Below are 20830 nucleotides of genomic sequence, written 5' to 3' on the forward strand. Positions count from 1 at the left end.
ATCATAAATATTTTTATAGTTTACAATTTTTTCAACGTTCTTCTAACAATATTACATTGAATAATGCCGACACTCATAAAAGCAGAGGCCTCGTATTAAATTTAAACCTGTTTTTACAGTTTACAGTCTTTCGACGCTTTTCTAACGGTATTACAGTGAAGAATACTGGTACTACTACTACTACTACCACTACTACTACTACTACTATTAATTATAATAAAGTAATAAAAATAATAATGTACACTCAACAAATTGGTTCACGTCAGCCATTCATTACTGCACTCTACTGGAAGCATGCTCGCTTACACGAAAGATTGGCAACATGACAACTCTCTGTAAACTGTCAAGTCGGAAGTAGTTTTGGTCATGGTATAAGTAGCAAAAGAAAGGATGGAGTTAGAGTCACACCACACTCACCTATCCGTGAAGATCTCGTTGTCCTCTGCCTCCACTTCCAGTTTGATTTCCTGCTTCACTGTGTGCAAGCCATAGCACTCCCCCTAAAAAATGAAGAAAATAAAACAGATACAATACGTAATTTACATGATCAAAAAGTGCATCCATTGACTTCAATAATGTAGTGATGAAACAGTAAAGGAATGGGTCCATGCTGCTAATTCAACACTGAAACGAGTGTTTTTCCTTTTCATTTGCTTTATTTTCTTTGCGTTTTTCTGTATGTTTGGGTCAATAAATTGTGCTTGTAACATTAATGATTTATTAATTTTTCACATAATTAATTATACTTCGATCACTCCCTGTACGATCGAACCATGAAATGACATAAACCTCTCGTCCACACCTGTGGAGTAACGGTTATTGCGTCTGGCCGCGAAACCAGGTGGCCCGGGTTCGATTCCCTGTTGGGGCAAGTTACTTGGTTGAGGTTTATTCCGGGGTTTTCCCTCAACCCATTATGAGCGAATGCTGGGTAGCTTCCAGTGCTGGACTCTGGATTCATTCCACAGGCATTATCACCTTCATCTCATTCAGACGCTAAATAACCTAGATGTTAATAGAGCGTCGTAAAATTACCTACTAAAAAAAAAAAACTAAACCCCTCTTGCTCTGAAAGAAAGTGTCGCAGCCCACGGGTTCCTTAGCATTAACTGTTGGAAAGAAGGTTATCTATCTGATCCCAAAGTTTGTCGGTGTAATTTAGAAACATCCTGTATATAATCAAGATGACTACAAATTAAAAAAGCAGCTATCTCTAACGAGGTAATTTTTTATTGTTAATTTATATGATTGTACAAATGATAATTTACTACATGTCACGAATCTTTAAAACATTTAGTGCTACTGTATTTCTTCCAAACATGAAATATTTAAACCTAAACGCAAGAATGTAGCAATACAATATACAAAAAAAAAAAAAAAATCTTAAGTTACATTATTATAGACAAAATGGCAAATATCCACTACTTGAAAATTATGTTCCATATACTATGCTTATGAAAGTGTACAATTATAATACTTCAAAATTACGTAGGTTATTTACCACGTCATTTTTCTTCATTCAATTGTAAATGAATGTAACTGTAATGAGTTACTTACTCTAGTCGAATTTGAAGTTCCTAATTATAGTAACAGAATTAATAAAACATTTTTTAAGGTGTCCCCAGACAAATTACAGTACAAACAATACCATATATAGAAGTTGTTACTATTATATTAAGTATTTTAACAATTGTGATATCTTTAGTTATAGAAGTACATTTATATCTGCCATAGTACAAAAAGCCCAATCGATATGCAATTTAGTTTAGTTTAATTTGTCTAAGTTTTTTTTTTAATTGCTACCTTTTTGTTATTTGTAAGTAGTTTACTCTTATTGTTGCTGGGTAAACTATGAAAACTAAATAAATAAAATAAATAAATATAAAATTTTGTAATACTACCACGTGCTCCAATTAATATACCAATTATTTCCCAAATCGGAATGTCATAATTTTCACAAAAATAAGGAACGAACGTAGGTGCGAAACTATTGGCAGTTTGTAACGACCACAACGAATAGGGTGAACACAGGCGAATCTTGTCTCATTGTTATGTTTATTAAAGTCGTCTGATATGCGACACGCTTTTAAGGTGAAGAAAGATCTCAATGCTAGCACCATCTCCTCCCTCCACTGATCCAAATTACTTTGCCTGTAGTAGAAATAAGAAAAAGAGCGCAAGTCTTCGTTTGTTTTAAACTATTAAGTTAAGTTAGTATGAGTAACATATACATCTCTGTAACGTGGAACATATCTATAGCCTAAATGTAGTTAATAAAGTAATGATTTTAACTTTACCTGCAATAAAGGTTTACTCTCTTCTGCATATACATTATCATTTGTTTGTATTGCTAAAGGATCTACTTCAGGTTCCGTCTTGATCGTTTCCATAACAACTGAAAGAGATGAAAGTACATATAGGCTCTTTGCAAAATGAGAATTTCTTGTTACAAACCATTTATTAGACGAGTAAAAGCGTGGATCACTATTCATAGGCCTAACTTTACGCCCGTTACACACGAGATATGTGTTGCGAGAAAGAGGCGAAGAGCCTTCTTCCACACACTTGGCGAGTTCTCGCTATCACAGATCACACCTCGCTGTGATCATCTATGCACTGCCTTCATGCAGAAAGCATTTTTCTGATTATAGTAATCACTCGTTGGGGGAAATATTATAGGTTATGTATTTACGTATATTGTCGTACTTAAATATATAACCTGTAAGTATATTGTCCTACTTTACAAATTACGTACGAACGCAATGTTGAATCTGAGTATTCAGATGATGAGGAAATGGAGTTACATGAACATATTTTGTTAATGAAAAGAAAAAGTAGGCCTCAAATTGAAGCCAGAAATATCTGGAAAACACATTTTATCTCACCAAGGGCCCGTTTCGGACACTGATTTCAATTTGATGATACGGTTAGGCGTTATTTTAGGTTATATAGACCTCAGTTTTTGCCATTCATGGTATGATAGAGGATTCTTTGCTATGTTCTGATTTAAATTATGTAAACTGTTAAGATATATAGATACATTATTTCAGTGTTATAATTAATACTATTAAATCTAATCAAAATAAAATATAGCTATATTTATTTTCAGATATTCTAACATTTGTCTCCAGATTTCTTCTTTAAGTTCCGTGTTTTTATAGTTTTCATCCCGTGTATCATATAAATAGGCCTATGGGTGACGTACAAGTTCGATAAGTTTCTGACTGCAATTATCAGCCATCTTTCCTCATTGTCAATAAAAACAAAACATCGCCACCTGTGATATTACTTCATCTCTTTTTCTACATTCAATCGTCATAAAGAGTATAAAAAAAGCCACCGGCGTGGCTGAGTCGGTTAAGGCGCTTGCTTGCCAGTCTGAATTTGCGCTCGGGCGCGGGTTCGATCCCCGCTTGAGCTGATAACCTGGTTGGGTTTTTTCCGAGGTTTTCCCCAACCGTAAGGTAATCTATGGCGAATCTTTGGCCTCCTTTCGCCAAATACCATCTCGCTATCCCCAATCTCATCGACGCTAAATAACCTCGTTGTTGAGACAACGTCGTTAAATAGCCACCTAAAAAAAAAGAGTATAAATGTCAAACAGTTTTGATAAATGTGTCAAGAAAATTCACTGAGCTACCGATTCCAGCGAGAAAGTCGCTCGAGGTTTTCGCCTCCAACGAGAATCTCTTCCTGTGTGTGGACGTCCATTTCAAGCCATGTTATCAATCTTTGAACTTTCTCGTAACACATTTTTCGCTAGCGAGATCTCTTCAAGTGTGTAACGGGTCTTCTTGTGTTATTTCGTTTTGATTAATTCCTCTTTATGTGCACTGCAGTAGCCTTGTTGTTCCAGACAGCAATAACAAACAGATTCATTATTCCTGGATAAATCAAATAGGATATGTTACTCGAAAATTGAGATGTCTGTTAGGTATTAAACCTGAAATAATCGTTACATAATTTGTTCAAACTTTAGGGGACAAACAGAAGGGACTACTAAGATATGTACATTATGATATGTATATCGTTTTAATAGCGTAAATTTAGTAAAATAGCCTACATAACATATGAAAATAAGAAATCTTTAAATGAATTTACCTGCAATACTTATTCCAGTTAATCAAACACGGAATATAAACATTATGCATTTCATTCCCTGGAAAGTAAAAAAACCGACCGTTTACTAGCACCATTTCTTTCTGGAGCATTCGATTTCACTTCAGCTATTTTAGATATAAGTAGGTCTACATAATGATAGGCCTATAGTACGCGGAAATATTGAAGGTGAGATGTTCATTTTTTTATAAATACTTTGCAGTGTAACTAAAATAAACACGATTTTCAACTACGGTACCGTGCAACAAATAAAATTAATATGATAAATATGTTCATGCAGATATTGGTTAATTCATTATTAATAATTCTGAATTACCATTCATTGTAAATGTTTCCGCTGCCATTCTTATTGGTCTGAATCAATGTCCACGTGTACAGAAGAGATCTTGTAACTTATATAAAAAAAAAAGGAATGCAGAAACTTTCTTTAATATTTTATCCGTTAATTACATTACTTTTCAAACTTCAGTACAAAATATTCACAATAACCAACTCTGTGAGGCAACACTCAAACAATAAAATAGATTTACCTGAATGCTTAGCATATGTCGGGTCTTGTGATCAGGGCTGCCGTGATTTCAGGCAAAATATTATCGTCTTTATTTTTTTATTCCAGCGGGCGGTGTTTCAGCTTATACTTCTTTTTTTTTTTTTAAATATTGGACATGACAGGAGCGTTGGGATCATAGACTTACTAAATAACAACTGAATGTCACATACCGTGGTAGCAACGGTTGAGTTCTCAAACATAACGTTTGCACGTGGCGAGTGCCTTCTAGCTCTCTTGGCGATATTTTTATTGCGCACACAAAGTTAGCATTGGTACTTTTCATGTATGATTCTCTGTCAATGAATGTTTTAACGTCAGCCATCTTAACGTCAATTGCTAGCTTCCATCAGCTGGCAGCATGGTAGTCCATATTCGCAACATAGCACTGTAATTCCAGGCTCGGCGCTTAACTGTCATGTCCCACATTTCAACTAGTAATTATATAAATAATTGGTGAAGTGTGAATGTTCATTGCAAAAAGGTCATGAGTCATTGATTTTAAAAATGTATTTTATACCAAACAAAAAATTTTTAATGAAAAATATATCATGCAATATTTTCCTTGATAACACTTTTTTCTTTCTCCTGTAAAATTTCAATTTCCTGACTCATGACCAACTAGTTAAACGGTCCAAGCCGGAATCGAACCCATGCATGAGCCCTCCACCGTCTGACGTACACTGGTGACCAAATTCATGATATTCAGATTAGTTTAGCCAATATATTTTTCAAAATCATACATTTCTTTCGTATTACTTGTATAGTGTATTGTTTGTAGCTTAGTCAGCTGTCCAAAGACAGATCTGAGCCTCACATGTGATACCAACAAGGCAAAACTCACGAAGCAACTAGGCCAGGAGATAATGGGGTAGGATATCCAGTTCCTTTCCCCTATCTATAGTATATAAAGATTTTTTATTTCTCTCATTTTAAGAAACTCGTTAAGATACCTCAACAACAGAGCTTACAAAATATTGTCATGTCATTAACAGGTATGAAAATGTTCACTGAATTTGTTGAAAACTGTGTACGTTTCGAGTAGGCTATATTGAAAAAAAAAGAAACCTGGCTTCGGAAAAAATGCAAATTTGTAAGACGAATGCAATTCTGACATATTGACCAGGTCTAGAATATAAAAGCCGCTCCTTGACCTCACAAACAAATAGAGATGAAAACTTATTACTATCAACTACCTTTTTGCCGCTGAACATTTCTGTACAGAGAAAAATTGATTTTGACGATTTTTTTTTTTTTTTGGAAAATCTCTGTCCTACTGTCCCTAACTGAAAAATATTGCAAGAATAAATTACTGTAGACATTGCATTTGAATGATTTTCAGCATTAATCTTAAAGCTGGTTTTACATAACCTCCTAAATCTTGAGATTATCGTACACTATCGTGTACCGACATTTAGTCACAGCAATGTGGTCACGTGAAACTTCCTCACATAAAACATTCTCGCCACACAACACTTTGTCACATATTAAACTCTCGCCACAAGACGCTTAGTCACATATTCATACTATTTAATTCGCTTTCACATTTCTCTTATTTATCAACAATTTAGAATAAAAGCAAGGTAATGACATGGATTAAAATTATTCAGGCAATGATCTAAAATTTTAAATTAAACTCAAAGTTTATATTTTAAATTAATACATCTAAAATTTATTTAATCTACAGACTTTTCTGTCACTTTTCAACATAGTCTCCATTTCTTTGCAAACATTTTTCCCATCGTTCTGTAAGTTCGAAAATTTCCTTGCGGTAGAAGTCTGTTCCAGTTTCATGAAGACATTGACGTAGCGTTGGCCTCGCAGCTGTTCCATTAGAGAACAGAAAATATGGTAGTCGGAGTGCTTAGTCGTGACAGTAGCACAGTCTACTATATACAGTCGCGAAGCTCAATATGTAGTAAAAATGCAAACAGGGGTAGTTGCCCACCACTAGGATCGCTACTATCGCCTCATCATCGCAGATCTCTCTCCTAGCAGCCGACAAAATATGTTACACTTTCGTTGTGTTCTTTTGGAAAAATTAACACCTTCCTTCCATTATTGAAATATTAAATGCATAAAGTTAATTTATTATTTTAATGAAGTATATTAAATTCCACCACAAACTCGAAGATACCTGCAAGAAATAAGTTAATATAATTTTTGTTTGTGCAAAACGAACTGAAATTTACTATAATAGCTTCACTCATTCAAGATTATAGCGATAATTAACTATGAATTGAAACCAATAAATATTAATTTGCATTTCTCTTTACAACAATAATAATGGAAATATGAATTAATGGAGTAACTTACTGTACCGGTACTTGTAGTGTAGGCTTACGTAGTTAACAAAATGGGATGAGGTTAAGCAATAATAATAACACCAGAATTGGAAATAAAACGTGATCAATACATTTTATTGCAACAGACTTTTTCTACGTCTCTAGTTAAAGCAACAAATAAAAATAACAACAAAATTAACAGCTATAATTAAAAACATATTCCTTGAAGAAAAAATTAGGCCTAAGCAATAATAATCCCACCAGAATTGAAAATAAAACGTGATCAGTAAGTTCATTAAAACAAACTTAATTTTTCTACGTCTTTAGTAAAATAACACATAAAAATAATAACAAAATTAATAGCTACAATTAAAAATATATCCTCTGAAAAAAAAAAGTAGACCTAACCTTTATTTCTCTGAAAATTTATAGCAGCCTAAGTGACAGAACTTTGACCGGTATCTAATGTCATTTCGGTTGGACTGAAACATTTCATTGTGAAATTTAAGGATATAATGATTCTAACAGCCACAAAGAACTTCAAATTAACAGTTTTGTTTCTGCACAGCATTCTTGTGGAAATCCAGGAACCTTTCTGAATCTTTCGGAAATCGGAAAAAGGGTAACTCTGGACTCTTTCTCTTACTGTTGCTACAATTTATAGCACTACAAACGTCTCCTCTTTGTCCCATATTATTATTCCAATTATTATATTTTAGCCATTAACATTTTCATTATAACCAAAACGAACATTTCACAAGATCAAGTCCACACCTGTGGAGTAACGGCTAGCACGTCTGGCCGCGAAACCAGGTGGCCCGGGTTTGATTCCTGGTCGGGGCAAGTTACCTGGTTGAGGTTTTTTCCGGGGTTTTCCCTCAACCCAATATGAGCGAATGCTGGGTAACTTTCGGTGCTGGACCCCGGACTCATTTCACCAGCATTATCACCGTCATCTCATTCAGACGCTAAATAACCTAAGCTGTTGATAAAGCGTCGTAAAATAACCTAGTAAATAAATAAACAAGCATCAATGTGAAATACGCAACGAGCTAGCACTCGATAGAAATACGACACAGTCCAAAGTCGACCATGGACAGTCTATTGTTTCTAGTTGCTAACCGTTTGGAGTGCTCTATCACGAGATTTGCAAAAAAAACACCTAAAGCTTCGCGACTGTATATAGTAGACTGTGGTAGTATTCCATAAAATAATTATTGTTGTGCATTACTTTCCGATCTAATCTGATATGTACAAACAGAAAGTAGGATTCAAAGGATTGTGTATCTTTATAAGGAAAACAATGACAATAATGAAATTAAAGCGAACATCCGTGCACTGGGACATGCTTTAGTCGGCATTGTGTATATTAAAGCATTACATTTGAAACATGTAAGACATTTAATAAGGATTAAACATTAAAGTCCCTAAAAAATCAACAAATCAACTTCTAGTCCATTGTTCCATGTGACGAAATGGATTTTGACAACAAAGACCTGCAGACAACCGAAGTATAATATAGTATGCCTTCATTTGTGCCATAACTAACTTGCAGAACTAATTTCAGCATTTCTCCTCAAGTCACTGACTTTTTTTCTTGTTGTTGAAGTGTAGAATTATACCGAACTCCAAAAATAAACCAACAAATGTCGCAAGACTCAGGAAATATGAAAAAAAAAAAAAAAAAAAAAGTTTACGATCATCATATTATGATGGTTCCCTCCTTGAAATCGTGTGTAATTATATGATTATTTAAGCTTCTCCTACTTGCGAAACACTTTCCACATTTATCACATTTGAAAGGCTTCTCGCCTCTGTGCTGGCGCTCATGGCGTTTGAATGTAGAAGTCTGCGAAAAACATTTTCCACAGATATTACATTTGAATGGCTTTTCGCCAGAATGTATAAAGAAATGAATTTTTAAACTACTCTTTCTCGAGAAACACGCTCCACAATCATCACATTTGAAAGGTTTCTCGCCTGTATGCTGACGTCGATGGCCCGTAAGTGTGGAACACTGCGAAAAACACGTTCCACAGACATCGCACTTGTATGGTTTCTCGCCAGTATGTTTCATTTTATGTATCTTCAAACTTGTGTTATTCAAAAAACCCATTTCACATAGATCACATTTGAATTTTTTCTCGCCTGTATGCTGCCGTTCGTGGCATTTGAGCCCACCTAAATTTGACAAACACTGTCCACAAAAACGGCACTTATATGGTTTTTCGCCGGTATGGGTGCGTTTATGGCGTTTTAAACCTCCCTTAGCCGTGAAAATCTTTTCACAGATGTCGCATTTGAACGGTTTTACGCCGGTATGGATTCGTTCATGAACTTTCAAGATATATGACTCAGAAAAACACTTTCCACAGACATCGCATATGAAAGGCTTCTCGCCTGTGTGATGGCGTAAATGCCTTTTGAGGTTTGTCGATTTCGAGAAACTCTTGTTACATAAGTCGCATTTTGATCGCTTCTTCTCTACAAATCTTTCCGACGAAACTGGATCTCTGAGAGTCTCAACTAGAGTCTCGTTGTCTTCATCAGCAATACTCTGGAATTCTGATGATACGGTTTCCTCATTGCTAGCTGCAATCCTATGACGAAAACATACCATCAGTCTATAGGATAGTCACAATATACATTAGGGTGGAGTGAAAAATTGTTTTGTACTTATATGAAAAAGCTTGGGTGTGCAAAAGTTGATGCAGTATCACAGTATTTAGCTGCTAAATTTATTTCTTAATGGAGTATATTTATTTCCTTTATCAAATTTATTACTGTTCTTGGAATTTCTTTCTCTTGCAAGATTTCTACTATATCTTCTAATTTAGCTCTATCAAAGGCTTTTGTGAAATCTATGAAGCATAGAAAAGCAGGTGTTGTATATTCAATTGCCTTTTCTACTATTTGCCTTATTATAAATATTGCATCTGTTGTGCTTCTGTTCGGGCTGAATCCTTGTTGTTCATCACTAATATATATGTATGAAATAAGTTTTCTGTGTAATATTTTCGTTAGTAACTTTAACACAGAAAGAAGAAGAGTAATTCCTCTGTAGTTCTCTGGATCGTTCCTATTTCCTTTTTTGTATATAGGTATGGTAACACTTGTTTTCCATTCATTGGGGATTTTCTGATTTTTTTCGTATACACGAGCAGATACTAGCCAAACGAAACAGCTCATGAGAACAGCAGAAATGAATACTTCAGGAGCCATAGTAAGCAAAACAAGATTTGACAGTTAGGAACCAGAATGAGAGGAAGGAATGTTGTTGTTGTTTTCTAATGCCAGGCGTTTGACAATAAATTCATTTGACCTCTTGCACTCCAATATTTTTCAAAGATATATATTGGAGTGAAAATGGCAAGTTGTAGCCGATTTAAGTGAACACCATATTTTAACGTTTTGGTGGCTACTTCATTCACACACAACCCCTAGAATGTCTGGCGGGCCACACCTGCTGTTGGTCGACGGGTCCATTGGACCTAGCTGGGAGATCTTGTTGATCACTAGCTTTCCCTCCTTAAGCCACTGGAGGACGATTTTAGTGCCATAGCAGGTCAGCACTAGGAACAGAAAAGTAGAAAGAGGAGGAAGGAAAGGGAAATGAACCCCTAGGCCTCAAATGCTCTAATGCCGTCGGGGTCGAAGAAAGTAAGAGTTCAGTCAGAGGACTGGATAGGAAAGGGTAAAGAGGGAATTAGGTATTGAATAGAGGAAAATTATACCAAATTCAGTCATTAACTCATCAAGCTGACCAGTGCTAATTGATGAGTAGCCCCTCCCTTTAGTTCAGCTTTTAAACGTAGTAATAGTTGTGTTTGTAATCAGTTTTTGTAACTTAACAAAAATTATCATTTACTTCTATGTAAAGATTAGTTTTTTTCCTACAGAATTATCTGTTATGGTTATGGTAACCAACACAAGTTATAAATTGAGGGGTACACCAGGGGTCGAACCTGGGTCCACAAGATTTATTCAGCGCTTTCGCCGCTAGATCATCATGACGGCTACTGTGGTTAATATTTAGCTTTACATAGCGTGTACATGCGAGCACATGCATCAATTTTGAAATAGGCTACTTGCAGAAATATCATACAAAAATATTTTCTTACATGCTGTCCAGCTACCTACCATATTCCATTTTTCAAATACTGACTTAGTTTTCTTGTAATAAACTCTCAACACCAAAATAATTATATTAAATCACACTCTGAAATTTCAGAGGTGTCTTTTGTGTGGCAAAAATATTCACATACATGTGAATAAGCAATTTTTGGGCAACAGCATGTTGGAAGGAATGTAATGTGATAGATGTTGAGACATTTATCAAAACGAGACAAAGGGAATGGGGCTCCCATGTGGATAGAACTGACGACACGAGACTTATTAAGGCAGCAAAGAACCTACGCCCTAGAGGAGAAAGAGAAGTGGGCAGACCTCTCAAGAGATGGAATGAGACGTAATCATCATCGACGTAATGTGTGTAAACAAACAGGCTTTGCCTATAGAAAAGAAGAAGAAGGTGAGTATCATCTTGAGGTGCCACAAGAGCTCCAACAAGTATATCCTCCATTATTAATATTTTAAATTTTTACATTCATTATCATTTCAAATTTCATGTACCTTGGGTTTTAATAATGCTATGGAAGTGTAAACAGTAAGAAAAAAATTATCTTCTCTGAAATTTTCAAATGCTAGAAGTGCAAAAGAAATCTGAATGTTTATAGAAATGTTAAAATCACAAATATGGCTCCAAATTTCTATTGGTTAATTGGTTTTAGTTGAAACAATATGAATTCGTTTTTGAAAAGAAAAGGTATTTATTAAATTTTTTTAGTAGGTTATTTTACGACGCTTTATCAACATCTTAGGTTATTTAGCGCCTGAATGAGATGAAGGTGATAATGCCGGTGAAATGAATCAGGGGTCCAGCACCGAAAGTTACCCAGGGTTTGCTCATATTACTCCTGAGTTTTAGATACAAATTAGATTTACTTTAAATGTTATTTCAAGTGATCGTGCTTCATTTAATTTAGGATGTTTCCTGTTATTATTATTATTATTATTATTAATATTATTATTATAATTATTATTATAAATTATTGTTAGTATTAATTATTAGTATTGTTATTAATTGTATTTTGAATTAATAAGTTTATTATTGTCATTATTGAGTGTAATTAGTTACCACTGCCACCGGGTAGATACCCATTACAGTGTGAATAAATACATACATACAAATTAGGTTGAGGGAAAACCCCGGAAAAAAACCTCAACCAGGTAACTTGCTCCGACCGGGAATCGAACCCGGGCCACGCGCTAATCGTTACTCCACACGTGTGGAATATTTAAGATAAAACTAATTCATGAACATGAAAAAAAAGTATGCTCACCGTCAAAGATCAAGTACATTACAGCTCTTAATGTAGCTTGTGAGCATAAGTGAATAACAAATAAACCGTGAACAATTATTAACTCTGATTATATTAAATATGATATTCAGTTTTTTCTTGAAATAAGGCATGACAGTCCTAGATTCCAGTCTGGTCCTGATGCAACCGTCTCTTTATGGTTCACAAACCTGAAGTTGTCTGTCACTAAACCAACACAGAGTCTTGTAATATTCAATTTGAGATGTAATTTTTTTTTAGGGAACGACAGTATCATTACAAGCACCTTAAACATCCAAATTTTTTAACAAAATAAAAAAATATAAAAGGTAATTTTTTGTAATATTTTAAGGTCATTGTGGCACCTCAAGGTAACAGACGATATTCATAAAATGTTCAGGTTGTTACGTATAAAATGCAACAAATTTTGCACACAAGTTTCTAAATAAAGTGAAAAATCGTACATTTTCACTCCACCCTAATACACACATATTCACACTAAAATATAAAATATAAAAAATTAGTATATCATACAGTAGAAACTGGTATTTGATTTGAGTTTCTCACTAATTATATTGATATGAATAATTGGAATTTTGCACCCATTTACAGAACAATCAAAAGTTATTTCAATAGTAATTTATTCCGACAGAAAATGAAAGCATATATATTTAAATTTTTCTTCATATTACCAGTTATAAGAATACCAAACGAACACTATTTAATTGTTATATAAATTCAGGCTACAAGTTATCAAAGTTTCATAAGAGCAGACTGAAATTATATACCACAATATTTTAAGTTTTAATTTATAGTCACTGTCTAGATGAAATATATATATAGAAGAGGTTATCAATATAGTCTATTAGTACAACACAAAGTTTTAGTATCAATCTCATGAAGCGTTATTAAATGTCATGAATTCACTTACAGAATAGAAGGCGTGAGAAATTAGGTACGTCTTTAATTTGGCCCTAAATAATCTAATGTTTTGAATTTCATTTTTATATGCATAGGGGGGCTATTAAAAATTTTTACTGCCATATAACGCAATCTTTTTGATAGCACGATAGACTTGCCGATGGGGTATGAAAGTCATTTTTTGACGTGTATTTATGCTATGAACTGTTGAATTAGTTGCAAAGTTTTCACGATTACATACAAAGAAGTTTATTAGTGAAAAAGATATACTGACAAGCCATGGGCATTATTTGTAGTTTTTTTTAATAGTCCTACACGATTCCCTAGATTTGGCACCTAGTATTATTCTAATTAATCTTTTTTGTAATAGGAATATACTGTTACTATCTGTGGAATTTCCCCAGAATATTATTCCAAAACTCATTACCGAGTCGAAGTATACAAAGTATATTGTTCTTAAGGTATTGATATTTACTATTTTTTGTATAGATGTAATAGCAAAACATGCCAAATTTAGTTTGGAGGAATATGATTTTTCCAATTTAACACATTATCGATTTTTAAGCCAAGAATTTTGGTTCTTGTTGTTTCTAATAGGGACCTGTTGTTTATTATTGCGCTTGAAAATTGAGAGGTTGAATTTGGACAGGATTTAAATTGAATTAAACTTTTGTTATGATTTAATACTCATTTATTGACAGAACCAATCACATATTTTGAAGAGAATTTCCTCTGTTGAAGATTGGAATGTGTTGGAGTTATTGGCTGTAATTACTATACTTGTGTCATCTGCAAATAATAGGGATTACCTACATCTTTTATTAGGGGGGGCAAGATCATTTATGAACACTAGAAAAAGTAGGGGACCTAATATTGATCCTTAAGGATAATATAATAGTAACACATAAAGCATTTCAGTACGAAAACATATGGGCCATTCACATGAACAATAGACATTTACACATTGTATATAATAGGGAACGTTGTAACACAAGGCAAAATAACATCGTATGGAATCAACTTCATGACGGAAGAAAAGGAAGGACGTGGTTAACAGTTACACCACACTCACCTATCGGTCAAAATCTCGTTGTCCTCTGTCTTCACTTCCAGCTTAATTTCCTGCTTCACTGAGTGTAAGTGACTCCACTCTTCCTAAAAATAGAGAATAAAAAATAGATAAATTGCAAAATTTATACGTCCTAATAGAATTTCAAATTAACAGAAAAAACTCTTCGAGCAGATTTTTAGGGGTACGAACAATGACTTGTCGGTAGAGCGTTGGTGCGCTTAGCCAAAGGTCCCGGGTTCGATACCCAGCCCTCCGAACAATTTTTCCCTAGAAATTATTCAAATCAGCTTCACAGGGAGCTATACCTGAAAGCTAGATTTGCATAACACACGTCCATGCGAAATAGTATCTGCTCAGTCTATTGTTTCTAGTACCCTCAACAACTCAAGCTTCGTGACTGTGGTAACACCTTTCAATTTACCTCAAATAAAGGCTTCTTCTCTTCTACATCTGTGTCGTAAACTGTTTGTATCGCCAAAGGATCGACTTCAGGCTCTGTCTTGATCACATCCATCACAACTGCAACAAGTGATTAAGAATGTGACAACATAAACATGGAGTTCCTCAGGGATCAATTTTAGATCTACCATCGTTAATACTTTATCATAATGATTTTGGCTCAATCATAAATATAATTAAATATATCCAAAAAAAATCCATAAGTACAAAGTTTCTTGGTTAAGAGATAGATAATCACTCGAACTGCAAAAAATACACGGAATGTAATACTACTAAACTGAGCTCTGCCTTTTATGGAGACTCCACTGAAAATCAAGAAAAATTTCCAAAAAAATTTTATTAGGCATTTCATTTCTTTAGAATGTACATTTTCATACCCCAAATGGGTTTAGTTGAATTCTGATTACAAATATGTTTACAAATTTTATAAATTAATGTTGTAAGGGAACGTGGCATTTAAAGAGCTCTCAAAATTATTATTTTTCTTTTAACAAAAACTTCTTCCTTTAGAAATTTCTGATTACAAATCTAATAACGTTTCGTCTATAGTTGGCTCCCTGAAGTTACTAGATGAATGTAGCGGAGAAAAATCTTAATAGGTATGTGTTACATAAATATTCATTTTTACTTTTAAATCGATTTTTCCGTAAGATAATTTTTCTTGATTCAACACCAACTTTTTGATGCCAAATATTAATCAATTTGGATTAAATTTTTACTGCAAGTATTTATGAGGTGGCTGCATGTATCTATGCATTTATTTTGTAAGAAATGCCGCTAGTTTATTTTATTAATATTTTTGTTCATGAATTATACAAAAAAAAATTTTCAAAACTTCAAAAAATCGTTTAAAGTGAATAAATGATATATTTGATAAAATGAATGCATAGAAATGTTTCTCTCTGTCTTGTGAATATTACCAAAAAAATAAGGTCTAGGAATTCTCGTCACCAAAGATGTAGTCATTATACCTTACTGACACTGATTACATTTTAGTGACTGACCTTTTTGTCACCAATTACACTTAATAATTTATTAATGTTTTATTGGAAGAATTTGGGATTTCGATAGAAAGATTAGTAGGATCACAGAACGATATGCTGCGATTATAAAAGAGTTGGTGGTGATGTTACGTATCTCAGAGCCATCAGACAAAATTTGAGTGGCAATTTTGAAACATTAATCATGTAACATTTTATACAGTGTACCTTTGGATATTTTACTTGCCAAAATAAATTATTATTCTTAAGAAAGTGTGTACTGGTGGCAAAATATCGGGTGAAAGCCTCATCCGTCGTTATACCATTTCCTAGGGTTATTGCGAAGTAAAAAGAAAGAAGTGGAGGATTTAAACAGAAGGATTAGTAGGATCGGAGAAGGATGCCCTGATTATAAACAAGATGGTTATGTTGTTACGTACCTCAAAGCCATCAGACACAATTTGGGTGGCAATTTTGAAACATTAATCACATAATATTGTGACGGCCACGTGAGGTTCGATCTCACGACCGACGGAGGAAGGGCTAAGTCAGCCGTGACGGGCAGGTTGCGCGCGCATCTGCTGTGGGGAGAAAGTGGAAAGAGCGACCGCAGCAGAGAAGTGGAAATATCCAGATTATTCGAGAGTGGAATCTTTCGCGAACTCTCCAGAAACTATAGTCTGGTTATAAAAGAGAAGACGCAAGTGAACGTCAATCAGCCCGTCAGTAAGCCAGTGTTGTTACAGGCAGATTTGGACAGTAAGCGAATTAGTCTTGTGTAGCAGTGAAGCCAGCTTCGAGACCAGAGCACGACTTGAGTTGTGTCCGTAACTGTGGAGCCTGAAGCCCGGAGTTCGAGTGCAGTGGACCGCAGTTGGGGGACCTGAGTTCGAAGTTCAGCGGATCGTCTCTGAAGGTCTGGGGTTCGAGATTCTGTGAACGCGAGTGACTGAGCTAGAAGAATTAGCCAAGACAAACGAGCTGTGAACAGAGAACTGACAGTTGTGATGTAAATAGTGCTTTGTGAATATTAGTTAAGATTAACAGTTCATTGTTGTTCGTAATAGTCCAAGTAAATTGTCATTGTCGTTTGTGGAGTGCAATAACAAACGCTGTGTTGCTGTGCAAAGAGCAAATCCCATTGTTGACGGGAGTAAAATTAAATTGTAGAAAGTGAAGAGTTATTCTTGAGATAAAAAAATTACATCGTTGTTCAGTAATAAAATTTACAATATTTTATAAAGTGTACCTATGGATATTTTACTTGTCAAAATAAATTATTAAAAAAAAAATGTGTACTGGTAACCAAAAACTCGACGTGACCAAAACAATGGGTGACAAAATTGCAGTGACTAGGTGGTACAATTACCAGAGTTTCGGTGACGAGAATTCCCTCTCCAAAAAGAAAAATGGCTTAAAAATTGAGATCTTCTACTAAAAACATGGGTTAAAAAATATTTCTAAAAAAGTAGAAAAAATAAGTAAAAAGCCAAAAAAAAAAAAAAAAAAAATTTGAGAACGTAAATTTTTAATTCTGTTACATAGTAAACATACTCTAAAAATTTCGTTCAAAAATGGTTAGGATAACATTTGTCATTTTTAGTAGAGTTTCCCCTTAAGATAATTTTCTTCTAATCGCAATATAAACACAACACAATAAAAGAACATAATGTAAAATGGTTTTACAAAATTTAAAGTATTCACCTTACATTGTGAGTATATTCCTTCCCTGATGATGTAGGCAATTTCATTAAAACGAAGATACATTTAAATAATTTCGAGGGAAAAATTGTTACGGGCCCGGGTATCGAACCCGGGACCTTTGGTTAAAGGTACCAACGCCATACCAACTGAGCTACTCACGAACTCTACCAGACACACATCCAAGTTTTCCCTCTGTATCCACTGACCTCAAAGTGTGCTGACAACCGTGAAGCAACCAAACATGAAAAATTCGATAAGCTGCAGTGTCCTGTATTAAGTCGCAGTCATTACTGTCCTAAATAACCTAAAATGTTGAGTTTATTTTTTATTTTGTTGGGTTATTTTACGGCGCTGTATCAACATCTCAGGTTATTTAGCATCTGAATGAAATGAAGGTGATAATGCCAGTGACATGAGTCCGGGTTCCAGCACCGAAAGTTTCCCAGCATTTGCTCGTATTGGGTTGAGGGAAAACCCAGGAAAAATCCTCAATCAGATAATTTGCCCCGACCGGGATTCGAACCCGGGCCACCTGGTTTCGCGGCCAGACGCTTTGACCGTTATTCGACAGGTGTGGACTAAAATGTTGATAAAGCGTCGTAAAATAATCAACTAAAATTAAAAAAAAAGTAAAATGTAATAAACACATCCAATTTAATTTTCAACAACGCATTCTTGTTTATACAAGCAGTTAAATTTAAGCAGTTTCATGGTATAAGAATGTGATATCGGCATTACAATATAACCATGCAGCTGCACACTTTCCTTTTACTCTCGCCACGGCCACGACAAAGCGATAACAAAACAATATCCTTCTTCCACAAGGTGTTCAAGAATAAATTTCACAAAAGATTTACGGACAAGTGTTTTAAAAACAAATTTCACTGTAAAAGAAAAAATGAAAAAGAGAGAGTGAGAGAAAATGCAACTGCCTAGGTTGCCTAGGCCTAAATCTGAAACTGTTCATATCTAGTAAAGTATACAAAATATACGTCTTATTAGCAATGTTTCATTCTGCAACGAAACATTTCACTCAGGCCAGTTCAGCCGCATATAGGCGTAGACAAAGCCAAAATACGTACAGCGTTTATCACGTACGATATACAGTAGCTTGCAAATTAATCCGAACAACGTAATTACTTATGCAAAAATACTGAAACGGGATAAAAAAAAAAAAGGATCTAAGACATACCTCAGTAATCTATGTGGCCTCCCTTGTTCCTTATAACAGCTCTGAGACGATTTGGCATGGATTCCACTAATTTTCCACAAATATTCTTCATTTCTTCATCACGAAACCATACACCAATGAGGGCAGAAATCATCTTCTCCTTTGTAGAACAATCCAATTTTTGCATTCTTCTTTTGCAAATTGACCACAAGTTCTCAATGGGGTTGATGTCGGGTGAGTTGCCTGGCCAGGGGAGTACCTGAATATTCTTCTTGTTGAAGAATTCTGTAGTTTTTCGAGACGTATGGCATGGTGCCAGATCTTGTTGGAACACACCTCTGCCATCCGGAAATGATTTTTGCAGCTGGGGTACGATTCTGATTTCCAATAAGTGAATATATTTGTCAGAATTCATCATTCCCTTGATAGGTATTAATGCTCCACGCCCTTCATGTGTAAAACAACCCCAAAACATTACTTTAGGGAGGTATTTGGGTGCTTGTTGGAGATGAGCTGCTGTTACTTTTTCGGATCCTTTCCGTACGTAAGAAACACGGTGGCCGTGGACCTCGAAATGAGACTCATAGGAAAAAAGTACATTCTTCCAGTCATTCACTGTCCAGTGTTGATGTAATTTTGCCCACATTAATCGTTTTTTGCACATAACGGGGGTTAGCAGTTGCTTCTTAACAGGCTTACGAGCCCTTCGTCCAGCTTCCAAAAGCCTACGCCGCACTGTTGTGACGTGAATATTCGCCCCAGTGGTAGCCATTAACTCGCGGGTTAAGTCGACAGCAGTTAGTCTAGGATTTAATTTACTTTTCCTGACAATTAAACGATCATCTGCAGGTGAAGTGTTCCTTTTCCGGCCACAGTTTCCTTTTTCCAGGGGTGTGATGGATCCAGTCTCCCTGTATCGTTTTATGATCGAATTAACAGTAGCCAAACCGATGTGACATTCTGCAGCAATTTGCCTCTGTGTCATAGAAGAATGCTCTGCTAATGTTATAATTTTAGACCGTTTTCGTGGAGTTGTATTCATTTGTGAAGACGACAGAATGTACGCAGGATTGCAGTATTAAGTCTTCAACGCAACTGAAATGCTTATAAGTACAAAACGACAGGCAAAATGTCACATATTATAAAAAAAATAATGACAGAACTTCAACAATGGAATTACACGTACTACAGATGTCAATTAAAGCGGTATGAGCAGCTGTGAGACCAACAATGACAGAAAATGTAAAAATATGTCGTGTTCGGATTAATTTACATGCTACTGTAGTTGTCTTTCCACAGCACGTCTAATGCATACGCTGAGCACAATTTCCGGTCACGATTCAGGTTGTGTCCTCTAATTAGTGTGTAAACTAAGAAGTAATGTGACTAGATTAAGCTCACCTTTATTTACAGAAGATGCTCAAAATGACGTCCCTCTGCTGCTAGAGAAGCCTGGCACCTTTTGAACACGTTATTAAACACCTGACGAATTTCGGCTGCCGAAATTGTTGAAATCACAAGTCCAATACTTTCTTTTAACTCTTTGAGTGTATGTGGATTGCTTGCGTACACCTTTTCTCTTAATATCCTCCAAAGATAGAAATCACACGGATTTAAATCTGGGGAACGAGGAGGCCAATCAATTATCCTGTCATCAAAAACAGCTCGCAATTCTTCCATAGACCGATTGGCGGTATGCGCTGTTGCACTGTCTTGCATGAAATAACCATGGGTCCTTTCACGAGGTGTTAGTTCTCTGAAAAAAGGGTGCAGTATAGTGTTCACATACGCGTCAGAATTTAAGGTTCCGTGGAAAAAAAGTGGTCCAATAATTCGTGTTGCACTAACTGCACACCACACACCTGTTTTCACGTCATGGAGAGGCTGTTGACGTAACTGATGCGGATATTCGGAACTCCAGTATCTGTTGTTCCGTGAATTCACGTAACCTGACAAATGCAACCAAGCTTCATCACAGAAAAAAAGTATTTCAGGATCAACCTCTCCATCATGCACAGACTGCAATAGCCAGTTGCAATATCGACGTCGGGCAACAGTATCCAAATTTGTCAGTTTATGCGATACGGTTATTTTATAAGGTTTTAACTTGAGTTTGTGCACAGCTCTGTGAGCAGTGCCTACTGACACACCAGTCTGAAATGCTAAACTAGGC

The 20830-nt window shown here is 35.3% G+C and overlaps 1 protein-coding gene across 1 annotated transcript in view; it reads right to left on the minus strand.

The window, feature by feature from the left end:
- The window catches only part of LOC138691444 (zinc finger protein 62 homolog), a 55895-nt gene that overhangs the window by 11299 nt on the left and 23766 nt on the right, over positions 1 to 20830 (minus strand). The window contains exons 6-11 of the mRNA XM_069813371.1: positions 14765 to 14862; positions 14344 to 14426; positions 8658 to 9551; positions 4436 to 4473; positions 2298 to 2395; positions 418 to 500 (exon numbers count right to left, since the gene is read on the minus strand). Of these exons, the coding sequence (XP_069669472.1) occupies positions 418 to 500; positions 2298 to 2395; positions 4436 to 4473; positions 8658 to 9551; positions 14344 to 14426; positions 14765 to 14862 (1294 nt within the window). The remainder of the gene's footprint in view (positions 1 to 417; positions 501 to 2297; positions 2396 to 4435; positions 4474 to 8657; positions 9552 to 14343; positions 14427 to 14764; positions 14863 to 20830) is intronic.

This window comes from Periplaneta americana, chromosome 16 (assembly GCF_040183065.1).
Source record: "Periplaneta americana isolate PAMFEO1 chromosome 16, P.americana_PAMFEO1_priV1, whole genome shotgun sequence".
Taxonomy (NCBI): Eukaryota; Metazoa; Arthropoda; class Insecta; order Blattodea; family Blattidae; genus Periplaneta; species Periplaneta americana.